Source organism: Struthio camelus, chromosome 17, assembly GCF_040807025.1.
Source record: "Struthio camelus isolate bStrCam1 chromosome 17, bStrCam1.hap1, whole genome shotgun sequence".
In the NCBI taxonomy this organism is placed as follows: Eukaryota; Metazoa; Chordata; class Aves; order Struthioniformes; family Struthionidae; genus Struthio; species Struthio camelus.
The window spans coordinates 5585597-5600309 of NC_090958.1; the positions used below are offsets into that span (position 1 = coordinate 5585597).

A 14713-nucleotide genomic window follows, 5' to 3' on the forward strand; every position below is an offset into this window, starting at 1 on the left:
AACTGCATTCTCTCTGGTTGTGAAGAGTAGATGATCATAAAAGGGAGGCAGTCAGGAAAACAATGCCCTGTACTGGAAGCTGAAGACACCTGAGGCAGCACATGCTTTCAGCTTTTTAAAATAGTACAAGCAATCGTATTTTCTGAAAGCTGCATGTTCTTAAATTAGTTGGACGGTATGTAAGATACTGGAGGAGGGGAGGTGCTACTGTCTTGCAGACTTTGACTGTCATTGGCAGACAACAAATTCATTTTCTTTTTGGCAAGACTCGCAGAATGGTCTTCTGTTAACAGAAATTTAAGAGACGCTTTCAGAGAACTCAAGCTACCAAAGCAGTGAGGGGCAAGAAGCAAAAAACAAAAAAAGGAATACAGTTTCTGGGTTCTAATACTCTAAAGGCTTCATTTACTAAACGAGTAAGGTCAAGTAACTGGAATCTGATTTCTCCACACTATTTTTTCAAATGTACGGTCACAGCTTCATAAAAGGACACTTCAGCAGTAAAATTCATTTTCCCAGAGAAGGGAGAATACTAAAGGTAACTGAAAGGTGAGCAAGTCTCATAACTGAGGACACTCTCAGCAGAGGTCTGCCCAAGCCCCATATATTTCTGTACATTAGAATATTTTGCAGCAAGAGCCTCAGATCTATGTGACACTTCAATTGCCCCTGAAGAAAGATACAACCCTGCAGGAAAAAAAAATGAAATAATTTGAGTGGAACCTATAACATCTGTTTCCTAAGGGACAGAGTTGGTGTTCTTAAAGACTTCAAGTCCTTGAAGACTTTGAGTGAACCTTATCGGAACTTAAAGTCTTTAAGAGTGCCCACTCTCTTCAGCATGCCAAATTGAAGTAAGCTGACCAAAAGAATCAAAAGCTACTGGAGGAACTGGGGGACCAGTACCCAAAAAAGACGGTCTGAAACTGCATAAACCTGGCTTCTGTGATTCACTACACTGAAAATATGGACTATTTGACTTTAAAAATCAGGGCTTAATCACCTTGGCTTGTTAATTCCTTAAAAATTAAATTTATTCTGTCTAGCTTCTCTATATTGCATGTTTGGATAAAAACACAGAGGGGAAAATGAGGAAAAAGAAAAGCCAGAGATTTTGGCAGCAATGAGGAGACAACTGGGGTTTCTGGCCCAAAAAAGTACAGGAGGGACAGGGGAACAGATACGGTAGCGTAGAGCCTCAGCCAAGGCCAGGAAACACATTGCCCAAGCTGAAGGGCACAGTCAGGCTGCTAAATGCAGAGCTGGTTCCCAGCTGCAGCCCACAGCAGTCAAGGAGCTGCCACGTCCTACCTCAGCCTCTGCAGTCCGAGGAATTCTGCACATCTGGCAAGAATCAACGTAATTTTTCAAGCGTCTTCCCACGTGCCCACTGTACAGGTTAACCACGGTGTGGCACTGCCTCTCAAGAGGTCACGCTTTGGCAGCAGCAGCATTTTCATGGCTATAACCCAATCCACTACAATTAACAAAAGTTTTTCATCAAAAGCACAGGAGGAGAAGCAACAGTCAGTGGGACAGAACAAGATGGCAAAGACTAGAAAGGGAGACCTCCATATGTGTAAGTGAAAAAAGTGGAAAAGCACCTAATAAAATAATAATAATAAAGCTTAAAATTCCCCTTTCACTCCTGCTGTCTTCCAGTTTCAATTTCACCTCGCAGTGGCCAACAGCATTCAAAAGCATTTAATTCTGCATGGGAGTCCTCTACACTTGATGCATTTCAAGCCACCTTTCCAATAACCAGTAAGTGAATTTTCCAGTATTTTATAGGCAGTTTTCTCTAATGCCACAATGCATAAGCATACCATTAACGTGAAGTGCTACCATAAAATATGGAGCTCTGGTATGTTAGAGGACAATGTCCTCTGATTGCCCCATGATGATATCATTCCTATTTGCTAGCGTGACTTCTTCTGAAGGGCTAATAATTACCGAGCCTGTAAAAATCAAGCAGACTACGATAAGGTCTTGCATCTATCAAGATAGCCAAACCTCTTCCAAGAGCTTGGGAGGTTCTTCGAACAGTATTTTAACAGTGTAAGACAAGTGAATAATTAACACTAAATCGGGGTCCTGACAAAGTTTAATATTAGGAAAAGAGGAGTTTGAGTTTTGGGGTTTTTTTTTCCAGGCTTATCTTTTAAAGAATAGTGGAGAAAAATAACAGTCCTTCTAAAGCTATCTTGCCACAGGACACAAATGCATCTTTGTGATCAAAAAATTTTTATGAAGAAAATGTATATTCTCCAACAGGTCTGTACAATATTAAGCACTTGCTGGGTGCCTTCACAACAAAACAATGGATATATGTCATCAGAAAATACTATAGTTTTTACAGGGAATATACTTACAAAAGATAGCTTTTAAACAGTACAATAAAAACGTGCATTGCTGAGAAGACTTGTAGATGGCCACAACTAAGGAAAATGTACCGCACCCAGAAAAAAGTCGGAAAAATTTGCTCTTGTTGCCTCAATCTGGTGCTTCTTCTGAATTTGTCAAAAGCAACATGCGAGAGTTCAAGTGAAAAAGATTAAATGAGCATTAGGTAACTTCATTCTTACCCAGCAATAACAACTCCATCACAGGAATGGACATCACAAAGAATCCTTCCCAGCTCATATTGCAGCTGGCTCACAGCACCAATGTGGTTCTGCACAGAAAGACGAGATACACCGTTGCTATTACAACACATTTATCTACCAAGTTCACTTGCTTCCTCATAGAAAACTCTGAGTTTTAGTATTGCTATTGATAGGTCATAGTGCAGCTCAGAGAGAAGAGCCATCTAGCTTATGCTTTCCTCCTGCAACTTTCACAGACAAAAAATAAAGACGCTACCATGCTGCATAATCATTCACAACCTTAAGATAAAGCAGAGAAACTTAACAATCACAACAAAAAAAATGATAGTTTTCTTTTAGTCAGGATATTTAAACAGCTGAGAAGCCTTCATCTTAAAGGATTAATGTTACTATTAAGGGATGGCTGAAGTAAAAACACTGCTCTTTCCCCAAACTCAGAGTAAACGGAGTAGCATGGCAAACAAAAAGACCCATCCCCAAAGTAATCAGTCATTGGGGGGGGTGGGGGGGAGTATTACAGCAGGGGCCTCAGCAACTTTCCCCTTTTAACTGGCAAAAAGAAGCCAGGCCAGAAAAGACCAGCCCTTCACTGCCACTTGCTTGAACCAGGTCCCCATTTTTCTACAGCATCTGGATCCCGTTAATGAAACCTCTCCCTTTTACCTTCCAGTTGGTTCTCAGAGTGCGTTCTTTGGCCCGGCAGTCCTTAAGGGCGAGCTTCCAGCAGGAATGATCCGAGATGCTGGTATCTGAGAGGTATCCTTCCTGCTGGCACAACCGGTACCACAACACTTCATCTTCTGCAAGCACTTTCCATGTCTTGCTGACCTACAAATCAAATTCACTTTTACAAATATATATATAGATAAGTACTGTATAAAAATATAAAGAAAAAATAGATATTATATTAAATAATATACAGTATACATACATAACACCAAAGAGGCCTGTACTAAGGCTAAATTTTTATCCAAATACATTTGTTTGCCCTTTATACTACTGGCAGTATGAAAGCCCCCTCTTTAACAAAACGGTCAGGTTTTTTCAATTGTTTTCAGAAGAAATGAGTCAAAACACTTAGATTCTGCCCCGATAAAACTCCACGTAACATGGATACCTGCGTTTAGTGGCCACAGTCCTAACCTGAAATAGGACTGTACAATAAAATTTTGCAGGGAAAAGCAGCAAGAAAAAAGTTAAAACAGAACTGTACGTTTAGAGTAAAAATATGGATATGAATTTATTTTCATTTTTGTAGCTAATAAAATCTCCCAGATCACATCACCGTATCTCTAAAGTCCTGCTGACAATGCCTGATTAGGTGTGTGACATTAGTGATTTATAACCTATTGTATTACAGCATGCATAAATAGGAATGAAATATTAAGTTTTGTGAGGAGCCTCAAGTTGCCGTCCATTTCAGAGCAAACTGCTTCATCATAATCAATTATGGGCTTAGAATTAAAGATTCAAGAGGTAAGAGCCTACTTAAGTAGCATTTGTTCTCTGTAATTCTTAATTTAAAAAAAACAGATGTAACCAATGAAAGTTACTACCATTGAAAGCAGTAATCAGTTGTACAGTCTCCAAAAGATTAAAAAAGCTTTGCAGACTGACATCATTTTTAGCGACTTATAACTAAGCATCAAATATCTGTTTCAGTCACAAGCTTACACCAAGTAGCTAAGTCTCATATTGCTACAAACTTCTCAGAATCATTTTTTCCTAATTATTTGCCCTTGGCTCTACCTTTACACATAGGTAGCACATGGCACAGCATGGTGAAAAATAAACTACTTGTTCTTTTATAGTATTATTCTCTTCCGCCTTTTATAATTACCACGCACACCTTGCGTCAGACTTCTCAAAAACACAGCTTTTAAGGCTTCCAGTGTTAGCTGGCACAGATTTGCAGAAAGTCCCTACACGACATACAAACCATCGGAGTAACAAAGCGTGCAGTGAGGCTTGGAGAGAGGTTAGAAAGCCCCATTATATACAAGTCAAGCAATCTCGGGAGTTAGTGACACAATCTCTAACCTTTTCTATTTGATGACTTGGAAGAGCAGGTCTAACCTGCCCTGCAGAACGGACTTGCAGAACAAGGCTGACCAGCCAGCACTGGACACCCGCAGCCTTGCGTGGACACAGCAGCAGGTCCAGGAAGCAGCTTAGTGGCATTAATATGTCCCTGTGTCCTCAGGTAAGCACAAAAGACGTTTACACGTGTGGCAAGGGCAAAAACGCCGCCCCAAAGCTTCTTCTCACTCCCGCGCACTCTTCTCAAACCCAATAGCAGGACAGTACGCTCCGCAGTGAAAAGCACAGAAGTATGATCTGCTCTTGGCAACTTTATGAAGCACCTAGCGATTGCACAGAAGTAGGAGCTGCCCTGAAAACTTTACGAAGCACCGAGCAATTTGACTTGCACTGTGTTGTCCACATTGGTCTTTTTAGAAAAAGATACACATGTAACATTATTGCTTTCCAAACCAAAATCCCATCAGGAATTAGGGAGAATTGCATCTTAAGATGCATCTCATGAGCAGTTTCCTCCAGAAAAAGAGTTTAACATTCACAATACTCAGAGAATACATTACACGACAAGGGGGAAAACCAGGGGCAGAGGGAGGTATGGGCTGAGTAACCTGCAGATAATTTCAAGGTTCAATATCCACAAGATATCAGCTCCAAGAGCTGCTCCCTTAAACAGAAACATCCAAGTGCAGCATGGCTAATAATCTGATTAGTCGCCAAAAAACCTCAATTCAAACTATCAGACATACAGTCACCTTCTATCATCGGACAAGGCAAACAGCCGGGGTTGGGCAATAAAAATGATGTTTCTTACAAAGGGCAGGAACAGCACAGTCTTCTCTAGCTCCGGACTGCACAGTGTTACATGCGGCAGTAAAAAACTAGGGGCTTCAGCCTTTAATGGTCCTGCCCCTATAGGGACGTATCGAGGAAGTTCAAGAGAGACTTCTGCTGACATCGAGGAGGCGAGCTAATGCACGAGCACAAGTGAACAAAACCAAACTATGCCAAGTTTTGCCCCGCTTAAAAAAAGCGGCAAATAACCCCCTTACATCCCCACCCTTGGAGTTTGCCAAAACTGCATTTGGAAGAGACCCTTTTGGTTTCAAGTTCTTAAAAGCATTGTGTAAAGACGGTAAAAAAGAAAAAATAGACTACATAAAATCTCAACTGCCTTTTCAACTTTCAGGAACAAACATTCAAGGGGGATAGAGAGCCCATCCCCATTTTGATTTTTTAAATCAAATTACATTGAATCCTGCTGGTTTACAAGCACAAATTTCCAAAGGGTCCCTAACACAGCCTTTCCTTAATGCACCAAAACTGGCATGACAAGCCCCAGTAAAAGCCGCACTGAGCGAGCCTCAGCCGCAAGAAACCTCTAATAAAAGTGTCTCAAGCATTTCACTTTACAACACCACTGTGAGCCGCTGCATTAAAAGTGGCCATTGGCTCAAAGTCAGCTTTATTAGATCTGCCTGAGTTAGAGTTTCAGGTGAGGCCTTGAAAGCCAGGGTATTATGGTTTTATTTACATGCACCCATACATTCAGCTTGTTGAAGAGCAGCTGAAACACGCAAAGCTCTTACGGAGCTGTGAACATAATCATTTCCAAAACTACGCCGCACGCAATCTCCAGCAACGATCAATGACAACATCTCACAGAGTTGTTCATAGCTGCAGAGTCTCCAATTTAATTTCGTCTTAAGTGTTCCTCTTATCTTTTTACTGCATTTCTCACTGGCCTCAGCAAAGAAACTTCAGTTCCCCCTGCGCTCCACGCAGGAGCGATGCTATTCCCTACTTGCAGGTCAGCACGCAATAATCCTCTGAAAGACTTCAAAGGCTTTTGCTGACATAGGTTTTGCTTTTTTTTTTTTTAAACAAAAACAAACAACTAAAAAGAAACAAAAAAAACTACCTCTTCCATCAAATCCCAAATTCTTCTAATCCTATCTTAACTAACCGGTCCAAATCCTAACGAAGGTTTACTCATCCCTCCCCATCTGATAACTGTCGTTAGGTTTACTTTCTTCCTTTTCACACAAAGCTGTTACCAAGGTTCAGCCAGGGAATCCAGGGTCCTCAGTTACAAACATCTGGACTTTCAATTCAGTGCAATATTTAGCTCCAAATATTATATAATCCAAAGCCATTCAGATGTACATTTACCATGTGGAAGCTAGTCATCTTTTCCATTTGCAGCCTTAATGTTATTTTAAGTCTCATCCTGAGCCCCTGAGTTCAGCCCCTGAGCAGGGCCACCCGTTGCCCTGCTTTCTTTTGAGATTATGAGCAGCATGGATGATTATTTATACCAATACACAACCACAATGCAACAGTATGGTAAAAACACTTGAGTTTTTTTTTTTTTTTATTTCTAAACACCAAACACCTAACAGTTTGACAATTCCAAAAGCCATCAAGGCAAGCATCTGAAATTCCTGATCCGTGCAAGACAATTCATTCCTAAATTCCCTGAAGCGGTGTCTCCCTTGTCCTGGACATATTCATAATTGCTGTGTTGGTTAATGTTTCTAAACTATCCCGCAGATGAAAATGCTAACACTTCAAGGACAATTTCCCACGGATCTCTTTAGAAAGAAAACTTAGCGTTACCACTGACAGGATTTCAATACTTACTGCCCAGAATTATTTCACATCGCATACTGTGATTTATGCGACCTTTAGTATTTACCAGAAAGTAGTAACGTAACTGTAAGCATGCAGAGAACTTTGCAGACCAGAGACATTTGCCACAAAGCTGACCGCTTAAAGGCCACATCCGAAGACTGGGAGCGAAGTTAATTGCAGATGTCTGCAGTATCAGCACCAAGTAACACAAGAACTTCTAATTTGCTTCAATTTGTCATACTTGTAGCTTCCCAAGTGATCATTTTTCTTTTGCCACGCGTCATGACGATGAAGAAGGAGAGCCTGTTCTCAGATTCACTCATTGCAGAAGCTAGGAAAGAGCAGCTCACATCCTAGATCTTTCTCTCAATGGTCAGGCTGGAATTCAAAAGGCACTCATAGCTGTCCACAAGGACCAGCACGAAAAACGGCTAGGTTTGCTGTTACTCCGGACTGCTCTGCTGACACATTAACTCCCGGATACCTTTTCCCCCTCCCACCGCCAACATGGGATATCAGCAAGTACTGGTCAGCTGGATACTACTGCGCACGACTACTGCGAATATCGCACAACTACTGCGAACCCACCAGAGCTTGGGAACTGATAACACCATTAATTTACATGCTGCACACGGCTCTAGTATTGCAAGTGCCATACGGATAGCTTGTGTTTTGTAATCCTAATTCCAAAAAATTAAAGAAAAGCTGTGGGGAAGAGAGGGAGAGGGAAATATCAGGGTGAAATTAAAGTTCTCCAGAGCAGGCTGTGGTGTGATTAAATCTCAAAGAGACTCAGCAGTCGGGCTACTTTACTGTTAGCCGCTTACCAATTTGGCATGAAGAACTAAGCAAATAGGTTTTCTCCAAAGGCACTCGCATAGTTCATGATGCCAATTCCACTAACTAGCCCAATTCCACTAAAATCCCAAGGCGCCTTAATAAAAAAAACCTTTCTACGATAACACTGTAAAGCAGCAGGGCTTTCCACTTCACAAAAGAGGGCTTCCCCCCGCTTCAAAAACAAAATCACCAAGAGAAAAATGAAAATGGTATTTATTTTTATTGCTTTGCTTTTTATTTGAACACTTAAAAAGAAGCCAGCTCTGCACTAAAAGCCTTGGATATTCATCTCATTCAGAAAGCTTTGTAAAACACTGGGCGTTTGCTCAGCTACCTGTCAGCTGCCAGCCAGGACCAACTGACCCAGTCTTAGAAGGTACATGAGAAATGTGGAAAATTCTCTAAGTGGAAAAATTTTCAAGTGTTTAAAAAAAAATCTTAAAAGAACAAGTTCAAGTTAGAAACAATGCATGAGACAGAAATCAAGTGTAGCCCCAGTAGAGTGAAAAGGAATAGCCTTTAGGTAGCAAATCTTTTTACTGTGCCATGAGGTAAACCAATCATGTGTGAGAATATAAATAAATAAAGACAGAATAATCTTCAGGTAATTCACTCCAAAAATGCAACCCTGTTTCATTTCAAGGTATGTACACTTTTCTGATTGTATCTATGTATCTGCAAACGACAAACTCCAGCAGATTCAAAAGCTTCACAGTCCTCCAGACAGCTCATGAAAAAATAATTCTACTGTTTTTTCCCCTGCAACAGAAAGGATTTTTCTAACAGTCCTTGTTTCTAAAAGCCATTAGTAAGTAATTAAGTAATGGCTCCCCATACCTATTTAACACTAAATAAAAAAACTTATAAAAAGTACTTATACGTACTGAACATTCAACACCCAATTTAATATCAATCCTCGTGCCATTTCGTTATTACCTGTGTCTAGTTTGCCATCCACAACAAAGCTACACCCTATCACTTTGTAATTACATTTAAGATTTCTTTATTTTACAAGCAAGGGGAGCTTTTGGGTGTAATACAAGGAATTGGTTTGGGAGGATTTTTGCGAAGTTGCAAGATGTGTCTAATGCATAAGTATTCAAAGAACACCAGGCCTGAAACACTGAACAGTGGTCATGGGAGAAGCTGGCAATGAATATCCACAATATCCTGCCCTATTTCACAGGGTAATTGGCGCTTGCCAGTTAAGTTTGCTTTGGAGACTCATTAAGAGAGGCAGTTCATCATTCAGGGTGCAAAGAAAGGAGATAAGAGGCTCAATAGTGTGGGCTGAAGTCAGGCCACTGCATGCATGTGTATGTACTTAGGGAGGCAGTTTAAAACTACGCATAAATGACAGACCACATCTGAGAACAGACTGGTGAAAGCATTACCTTAAAATATCACCAAGGACATATAAACCAGGAGGAGGGAAAAAAAAAAAAAAAAAGCCTAACATTAGTCACTCAGTAATTTAGCCCTGCTTGAAGTCTTTAAGGACAAAAAAGTTACTGCTCTACTTTTTTCTATATCATCTGTCAGCTTTCTATGTCATGCACTGCAAAAGAAAAAGGAAAAAAGAAAAAAAAGCTTTGTTGCCATGGTCTTTGCACTGTAAAGGTCTGAATTCCGAATCCTGCAGCAAGATTCTCACTTGCTGCTGAATAAGCTCACTCAAATCAAATAATCTGGGCAAGCATTTCTTTTAAAGTTTTGAGATTTCAGTTGTGTCCAAGCCACAAATATTTTGTTAAACTGTACTCAGCTGCAAGCTACAAATCCAGGTCATTTACTAATATTCTTCAATATTCAGCTTTGGAAGTGTTTCCAATAAGTAAAAGCACAATCAGCTGAGCCACTGCGGTGACCACACATATTCCCTGCATCAAAGTGCCTGACTGTGGCTTGAATACTTCTGCTAATTTTGTGTGGGATCAGAGAAGTAAACCGTCCACAGTGCTTACCTGAGCACATCTTCCCAGTTCAGCCTTACCCAGGTACTGAAATATCTTCAACGCCAGTTCATAGGGCAGCTGGATATCAAAAAACGGAACCTCATTTATTTCATTCTGGAGGGGGGGGAAAAAAGAGGTGGTTAGGCTTCTCTAATACACAACAGGATAGAAAAAGTTACAATAGCATCAAGACAAGACACTGTATCCTCAGTGCCATCACAGTGCCCTAAGGAAAGGCAGAAGCAACCCTCCTCCTCCCCCTAGTAACCTGTTACAGCAGGATATCAGACAAATCATGCCAGCATGAAGGTACCCAAGCTTCTCTCCTCTGGGACAAAAAGCTTGTAAACATGAGAAAATCCAAGTCTTAATTCACCCAAACAGCACTTCTATTGTATTTAGCTATGACACTGATCTGCCGATAGCAGCCAGTACGAAGCGTTTATTAATATACAGAGATTTCCTGTCTAAAAGCAGATGCAAAAGTCCAAATGAAATAACCAGCTGTTGGGAAGACAGCTAACACATGCAAAGACTGTATTCCTTCTCTCTAAAGCAAGGGAGCCCTTTTATCCTTTAACGAGCGCAGGATTCCTGCAGATACTGGACCCAGAAAAACATGACACAAGTTCTAGTAAAATAATGTCTTGAGGTCTCAGTGTCAAAAAGACTGAACAAGGAAGCACTTTATATAACCATTATACATTTAACTTACGAGATTTTAAACAGGGAGCATGGAAAATGTACTAATATTTTGATATAAAACCGAATGGAGATGAGGTTAGTTTGTTTTCTATTTCTTTCATCAATAACATAGCAATTTATTTTTTATAGGAAACGTGTTGAAAGAGTTGCTGCTTCAGCTGACTTAGTATCACATAAACACTTTCAAACCAGAGGATCCATCGCCTGTACTTAACAGATACATGCAGCACAGACGGAACAAAAAGCCCCTCTAGGAAAGATGCAGTTACAGCATTATTAAATCCTGTTCCTGCAGTCATCGCATCAAGATTGCCTTCTCCCCCATTTCTGCCTGGAGCTTCCAAGTATTTTACAGCGTATTAGATAGAGAGAGCAAAATCAGTCCGTTCTGAATATTTCTGTAAGTCACTAATTCTGAAATGTTGCTCTCTAGTGTTTTTTCCAGGTTTCTGTATCCCATCACAGGCGCTTCAGACCGCCTGATCCTTCTCCATCAATCCTCATGCACAAAACCAGCTTACCAAACCACGTCCCCACTGTCTGCTATCTGCAAGTCGGGCAGATTCTGGGCAAATCACCATCACCTTGTGTCTCTTGGCACTTCCCGAGCCCTGGTACCTTTGCTTTTTCTCTTCTGCAACTGCTCCTTGCCAGCTGCTCACTTAAACCTAGACCTAGCACCTCTGCAGTGCTAATGCCGTGGTAAAAATAGGTGGTTGGGCTTACTTAAAGCACAGCTACGCAGGGAAGCTATCGTATGATAGAGTTGTGTGCAAACTTTTAATGCAAAAGGTATTTCACACTAGACAAAAGTGTTTAGACAGCACAAAAACGGGCAACGCTCCCATTAGCTCTTTTTAGCAAGGTGGCACCAGTCTCCGAGCAGGAACCTTGCACTTGTTCTCAAGTTACTGAAACTCAGACCTGAGGGGTAAACCGCCTGCTCCCAACCCTTCCTGTCCGGCATTCCCCTGCGCAAACGCCCCCGTTTCCTCCCCTTTCCTGCCCCCTGCACGAGGCCCACTGGGTCCCCTCCCTGCTGTGGGTTTGCAAGCACGTTGTTTGCTTTTGCGTGATTTAAACTGAATCTGTTTCCAAAGGGGATACCAGAAACAAAACTAAACAGGCATCCTAAGAGAACATCCCCACGGCCGTGTGCAGATGGAGCCCGAGCTGGCCAGACGCGACCCAGCTCCGATCTGGGAGCCGTACAACCATTTCAGAGCAACGCTCTGCCCAAACACATGGCATGAACCGTTGGGCAAGGCTGTTAGCTCCGGGCTTATGAGCTCGGGCACAGCGTTACTGTGACTATATTGCTTCCAAACTGGAGCTGACTCGCAACCAACCACCTCAAAACCTGGTCCGTCTGCACGTACCTGCAGATATCTCTGGAAGGACAGACTGTCTACAGACAGAATAGTCAAGAGTGACATTTCTTCCATTAAAAATAAGTAACTGCATACATGTATTTCCTTAAACTAAGCAGTAGGAGTTTTTAAAGTCAAATTTTAACACTTTGGTTACAGATGAGACATCCCTAGATTATAAGGCAAAGAAACGCAGGCGCGTGAGACAGCACACGCACTGGTTCATACTAATTGTACTCCCACGCAAACATCATGTTAGAGATACTTTCAAGTCTTCCTAGTCCCCAAAATTCACGCAGCTCGTCCGGGCCGGTGCTCGCTATCACATACGGAGCGGGAACGGTAAGTCAGCCTCAGTCTGCCTAAAAGTCTACTGGAAGGAATCCACAACTCAAACACTCCCATCCCCTCCGGGACAGATTTGGGCTCCCGTGCCCTAATGGAGCACTAATTCTGTAAATGGATTAATTTGTGCCTCGCAGACAGAAATTTAATCTGCTCCTGTTCGTTTTTTTTTTTTTAAGCAAAGAGTAATTAGGCACCGTGAGGCTCGCAAAAAGCGAGAAAGTGGGTTTTCCCCCCTCAGTTTCTCTATGCTGTAAATAAAACTTCTGCTGCATTTAGAGGATCTGCCAGACTAACTTTTAACTTGTTCAGAACGGTATTTAAGACTACTTCCAAATTAACCTGTTTGCAGAGTTAACACTTGGGGTTTTTTTACTACTGCAGCACAGCAAGTTAGAATATCCTTGGTTACTGCACCTGCGCCAAGCAGTTTGAACTGGCAAAAAAAAAAAAAAGGTGTTTTTAACAGAAAAACGTTACACTAGTGTCCTAATGCAAGACAAGTAGATTTCGCAGGGTTCAAAAACTGGAATAAGGAACGGGTTTAGCAAGCGGGGTTTAAAGAAATAAAAATGCTTATGGGAAGCTAAAGCTCAGGAGATACTTTACCGGCCTCACCCCAGAGGAGGGAGGCGGACAGCCCGCCGCGCCCTCCGGTTCTGAGCAGGAGCGCCCCTCCAGCGCCCTGCCTGCAGACTGACACCTCCAGCACCCACACGCACACCCCCCACGGCACCCACCACACCCCCCCACCCACAACAACCCCCCCACGACACCCTCCCACCCTTGACTACCCCCTCACACGACACCCCCTCACACACAACCCCCACACGACACCCTCCCATCCTTGACAACCCCCCCACACGACACCCCCTCACACACACAACAACCCCCCCCACGACACCCTCCCACCCTTGACAACCTCCTCACACGACACCCCCTCACACACACAACAACCCCCCCCACGACACCCTCCCACCCTTGACAACCCCCCCCACACGACACCCCCCCACCCTTGACAACCCCCCCCACACGACACCCCCTCACACACACAACAACCCCCCCACACACCCCCGACACCCCTCCCCACACACTTTCACTCTAAACTGCAGGCCCGAGGCCCCGGCCCGCCGCCGCCGCCGGCCCTACCAGGTCGCGGATGAGCTGCCCCAGCAGGTCGTCGCCGCCGTCCGCCGCGGGCTCCCCGCCGGGCCGGGCGGGCTGCGGGCCGCGCCGGGGGCGGCCGCCCGGGCCACCGCCGCCGCCGGGGCCACCGCCGGGGCCACCGCCGGCGCCCAGCGGCCCGCGGGCCGGGGAGCGCGGGGAGCCGCCGCCGCCGCTGCCGCCGCCCGCGGGCTCGTCCGGCTCGCGCCGCCGCCGCTTGCCGCCGGCCCCGGCCCCGGCCCCGGCCCCGGCCAGCTCCTCCCGCCAGCGGCGGCGGAACCGCTCCAGCTCCAGCTCCGCCGAGCCGGCGGCCATGGCGGCGCCGCCGGGTCCGGCACCCGCCGCTCCCCGGCTCCTTTCCGGCCCGGGCAGGAAACCGCCTCCCCGCGGCCGCCCGTTCCGCCGCGCCGAGGTTCCGCCCGGCCCCGCCGCCGCTGGACGGGCCTAGGCGCGATGGAGCTGCCCCTCGCCTTCCCCTCGCGCTCTCGGCGCTGCGGCGGGTGCCCGGGCGGCGGCGGCGGCCGAGCGGGCCCCGAGCAGCGCGAACAGCAGCGGGCCTCGGCCTGGGGCCGCCGCTGCGGCTCTGGGCGGCGGCGGCTGGCGGCTGGTGCCGTCGAGGAGGGCCTCCGCCCGCCGCCGGCGCTCCTTCCCGCCCAGCGCGTCAGCAGGGGGCCGCAGAGCTGGGTCCGCCCTGTCCCCTCTGCCCTGTCCCCTCGTTCGCAGGGTGGCCCCGGTCAGTTTGGCGCTGCTGGGAAGCCTCCGGCCGCCGCTGGGCACGTAGTCGTGGCTGGTGTCGGTGCGCGCTGCTGCATGTTCTCACCTGCTGTGAGTTTCAGCGTACGCGGCAGTCATCCGACCAGGAGCCGGGCAGCTAGGAAGGACCCCAGCAAGCCTCGGCGATGTCCTCGGGCTCTGGGAACCTGAGACACCAGAGCGATCAGAAGCCAGGGACACCCCTAACCTCATTGATGGGAACGAATACACCCTTGAATAACGCTCTTAGTCATAAGGCAGAAAGCAGGTTGTGCGCTCGGGAACGCACGCAGCTTTCCTGCCC

The 14713-nt window shown here is 45.1% G+C and overlaps 1 protein-coding gene across 2 annotated transcripts in view; it reads right to left on the reverse strand.

Moving 5' to 3' along the window:
• The window catches only part of FBXW8 (F-box and WD repeat domain containing 8), a 59346-nt gene extending 45375 nt beyond the window's left edge, over positions 1-13971 (reverse strand). For both annotated transcript variants that reach the window (XM_068911226.1, XM_068911225.1), the window contains exons 1-4: positions 13642-13971; positions 10082-10186; positions 3270-3434; positions 2586-2674 (exon numbers count right to left, since the gene is read on the reverse strand). In XM_068911226.1, the coding sequence (XP_068767327.1) occupies positions 2586-2674; positions 3270-3434; positions 10082-10186; positions 13642-13971 (689 nt within the window). The remainder of the gene's footprint in view (positions 1-2585; positions 2675-3269; positions 3435-10081; positions 10187-13641) is intronic.
• Positions 13972-14713: the final 742 nt, after the last annotated feature.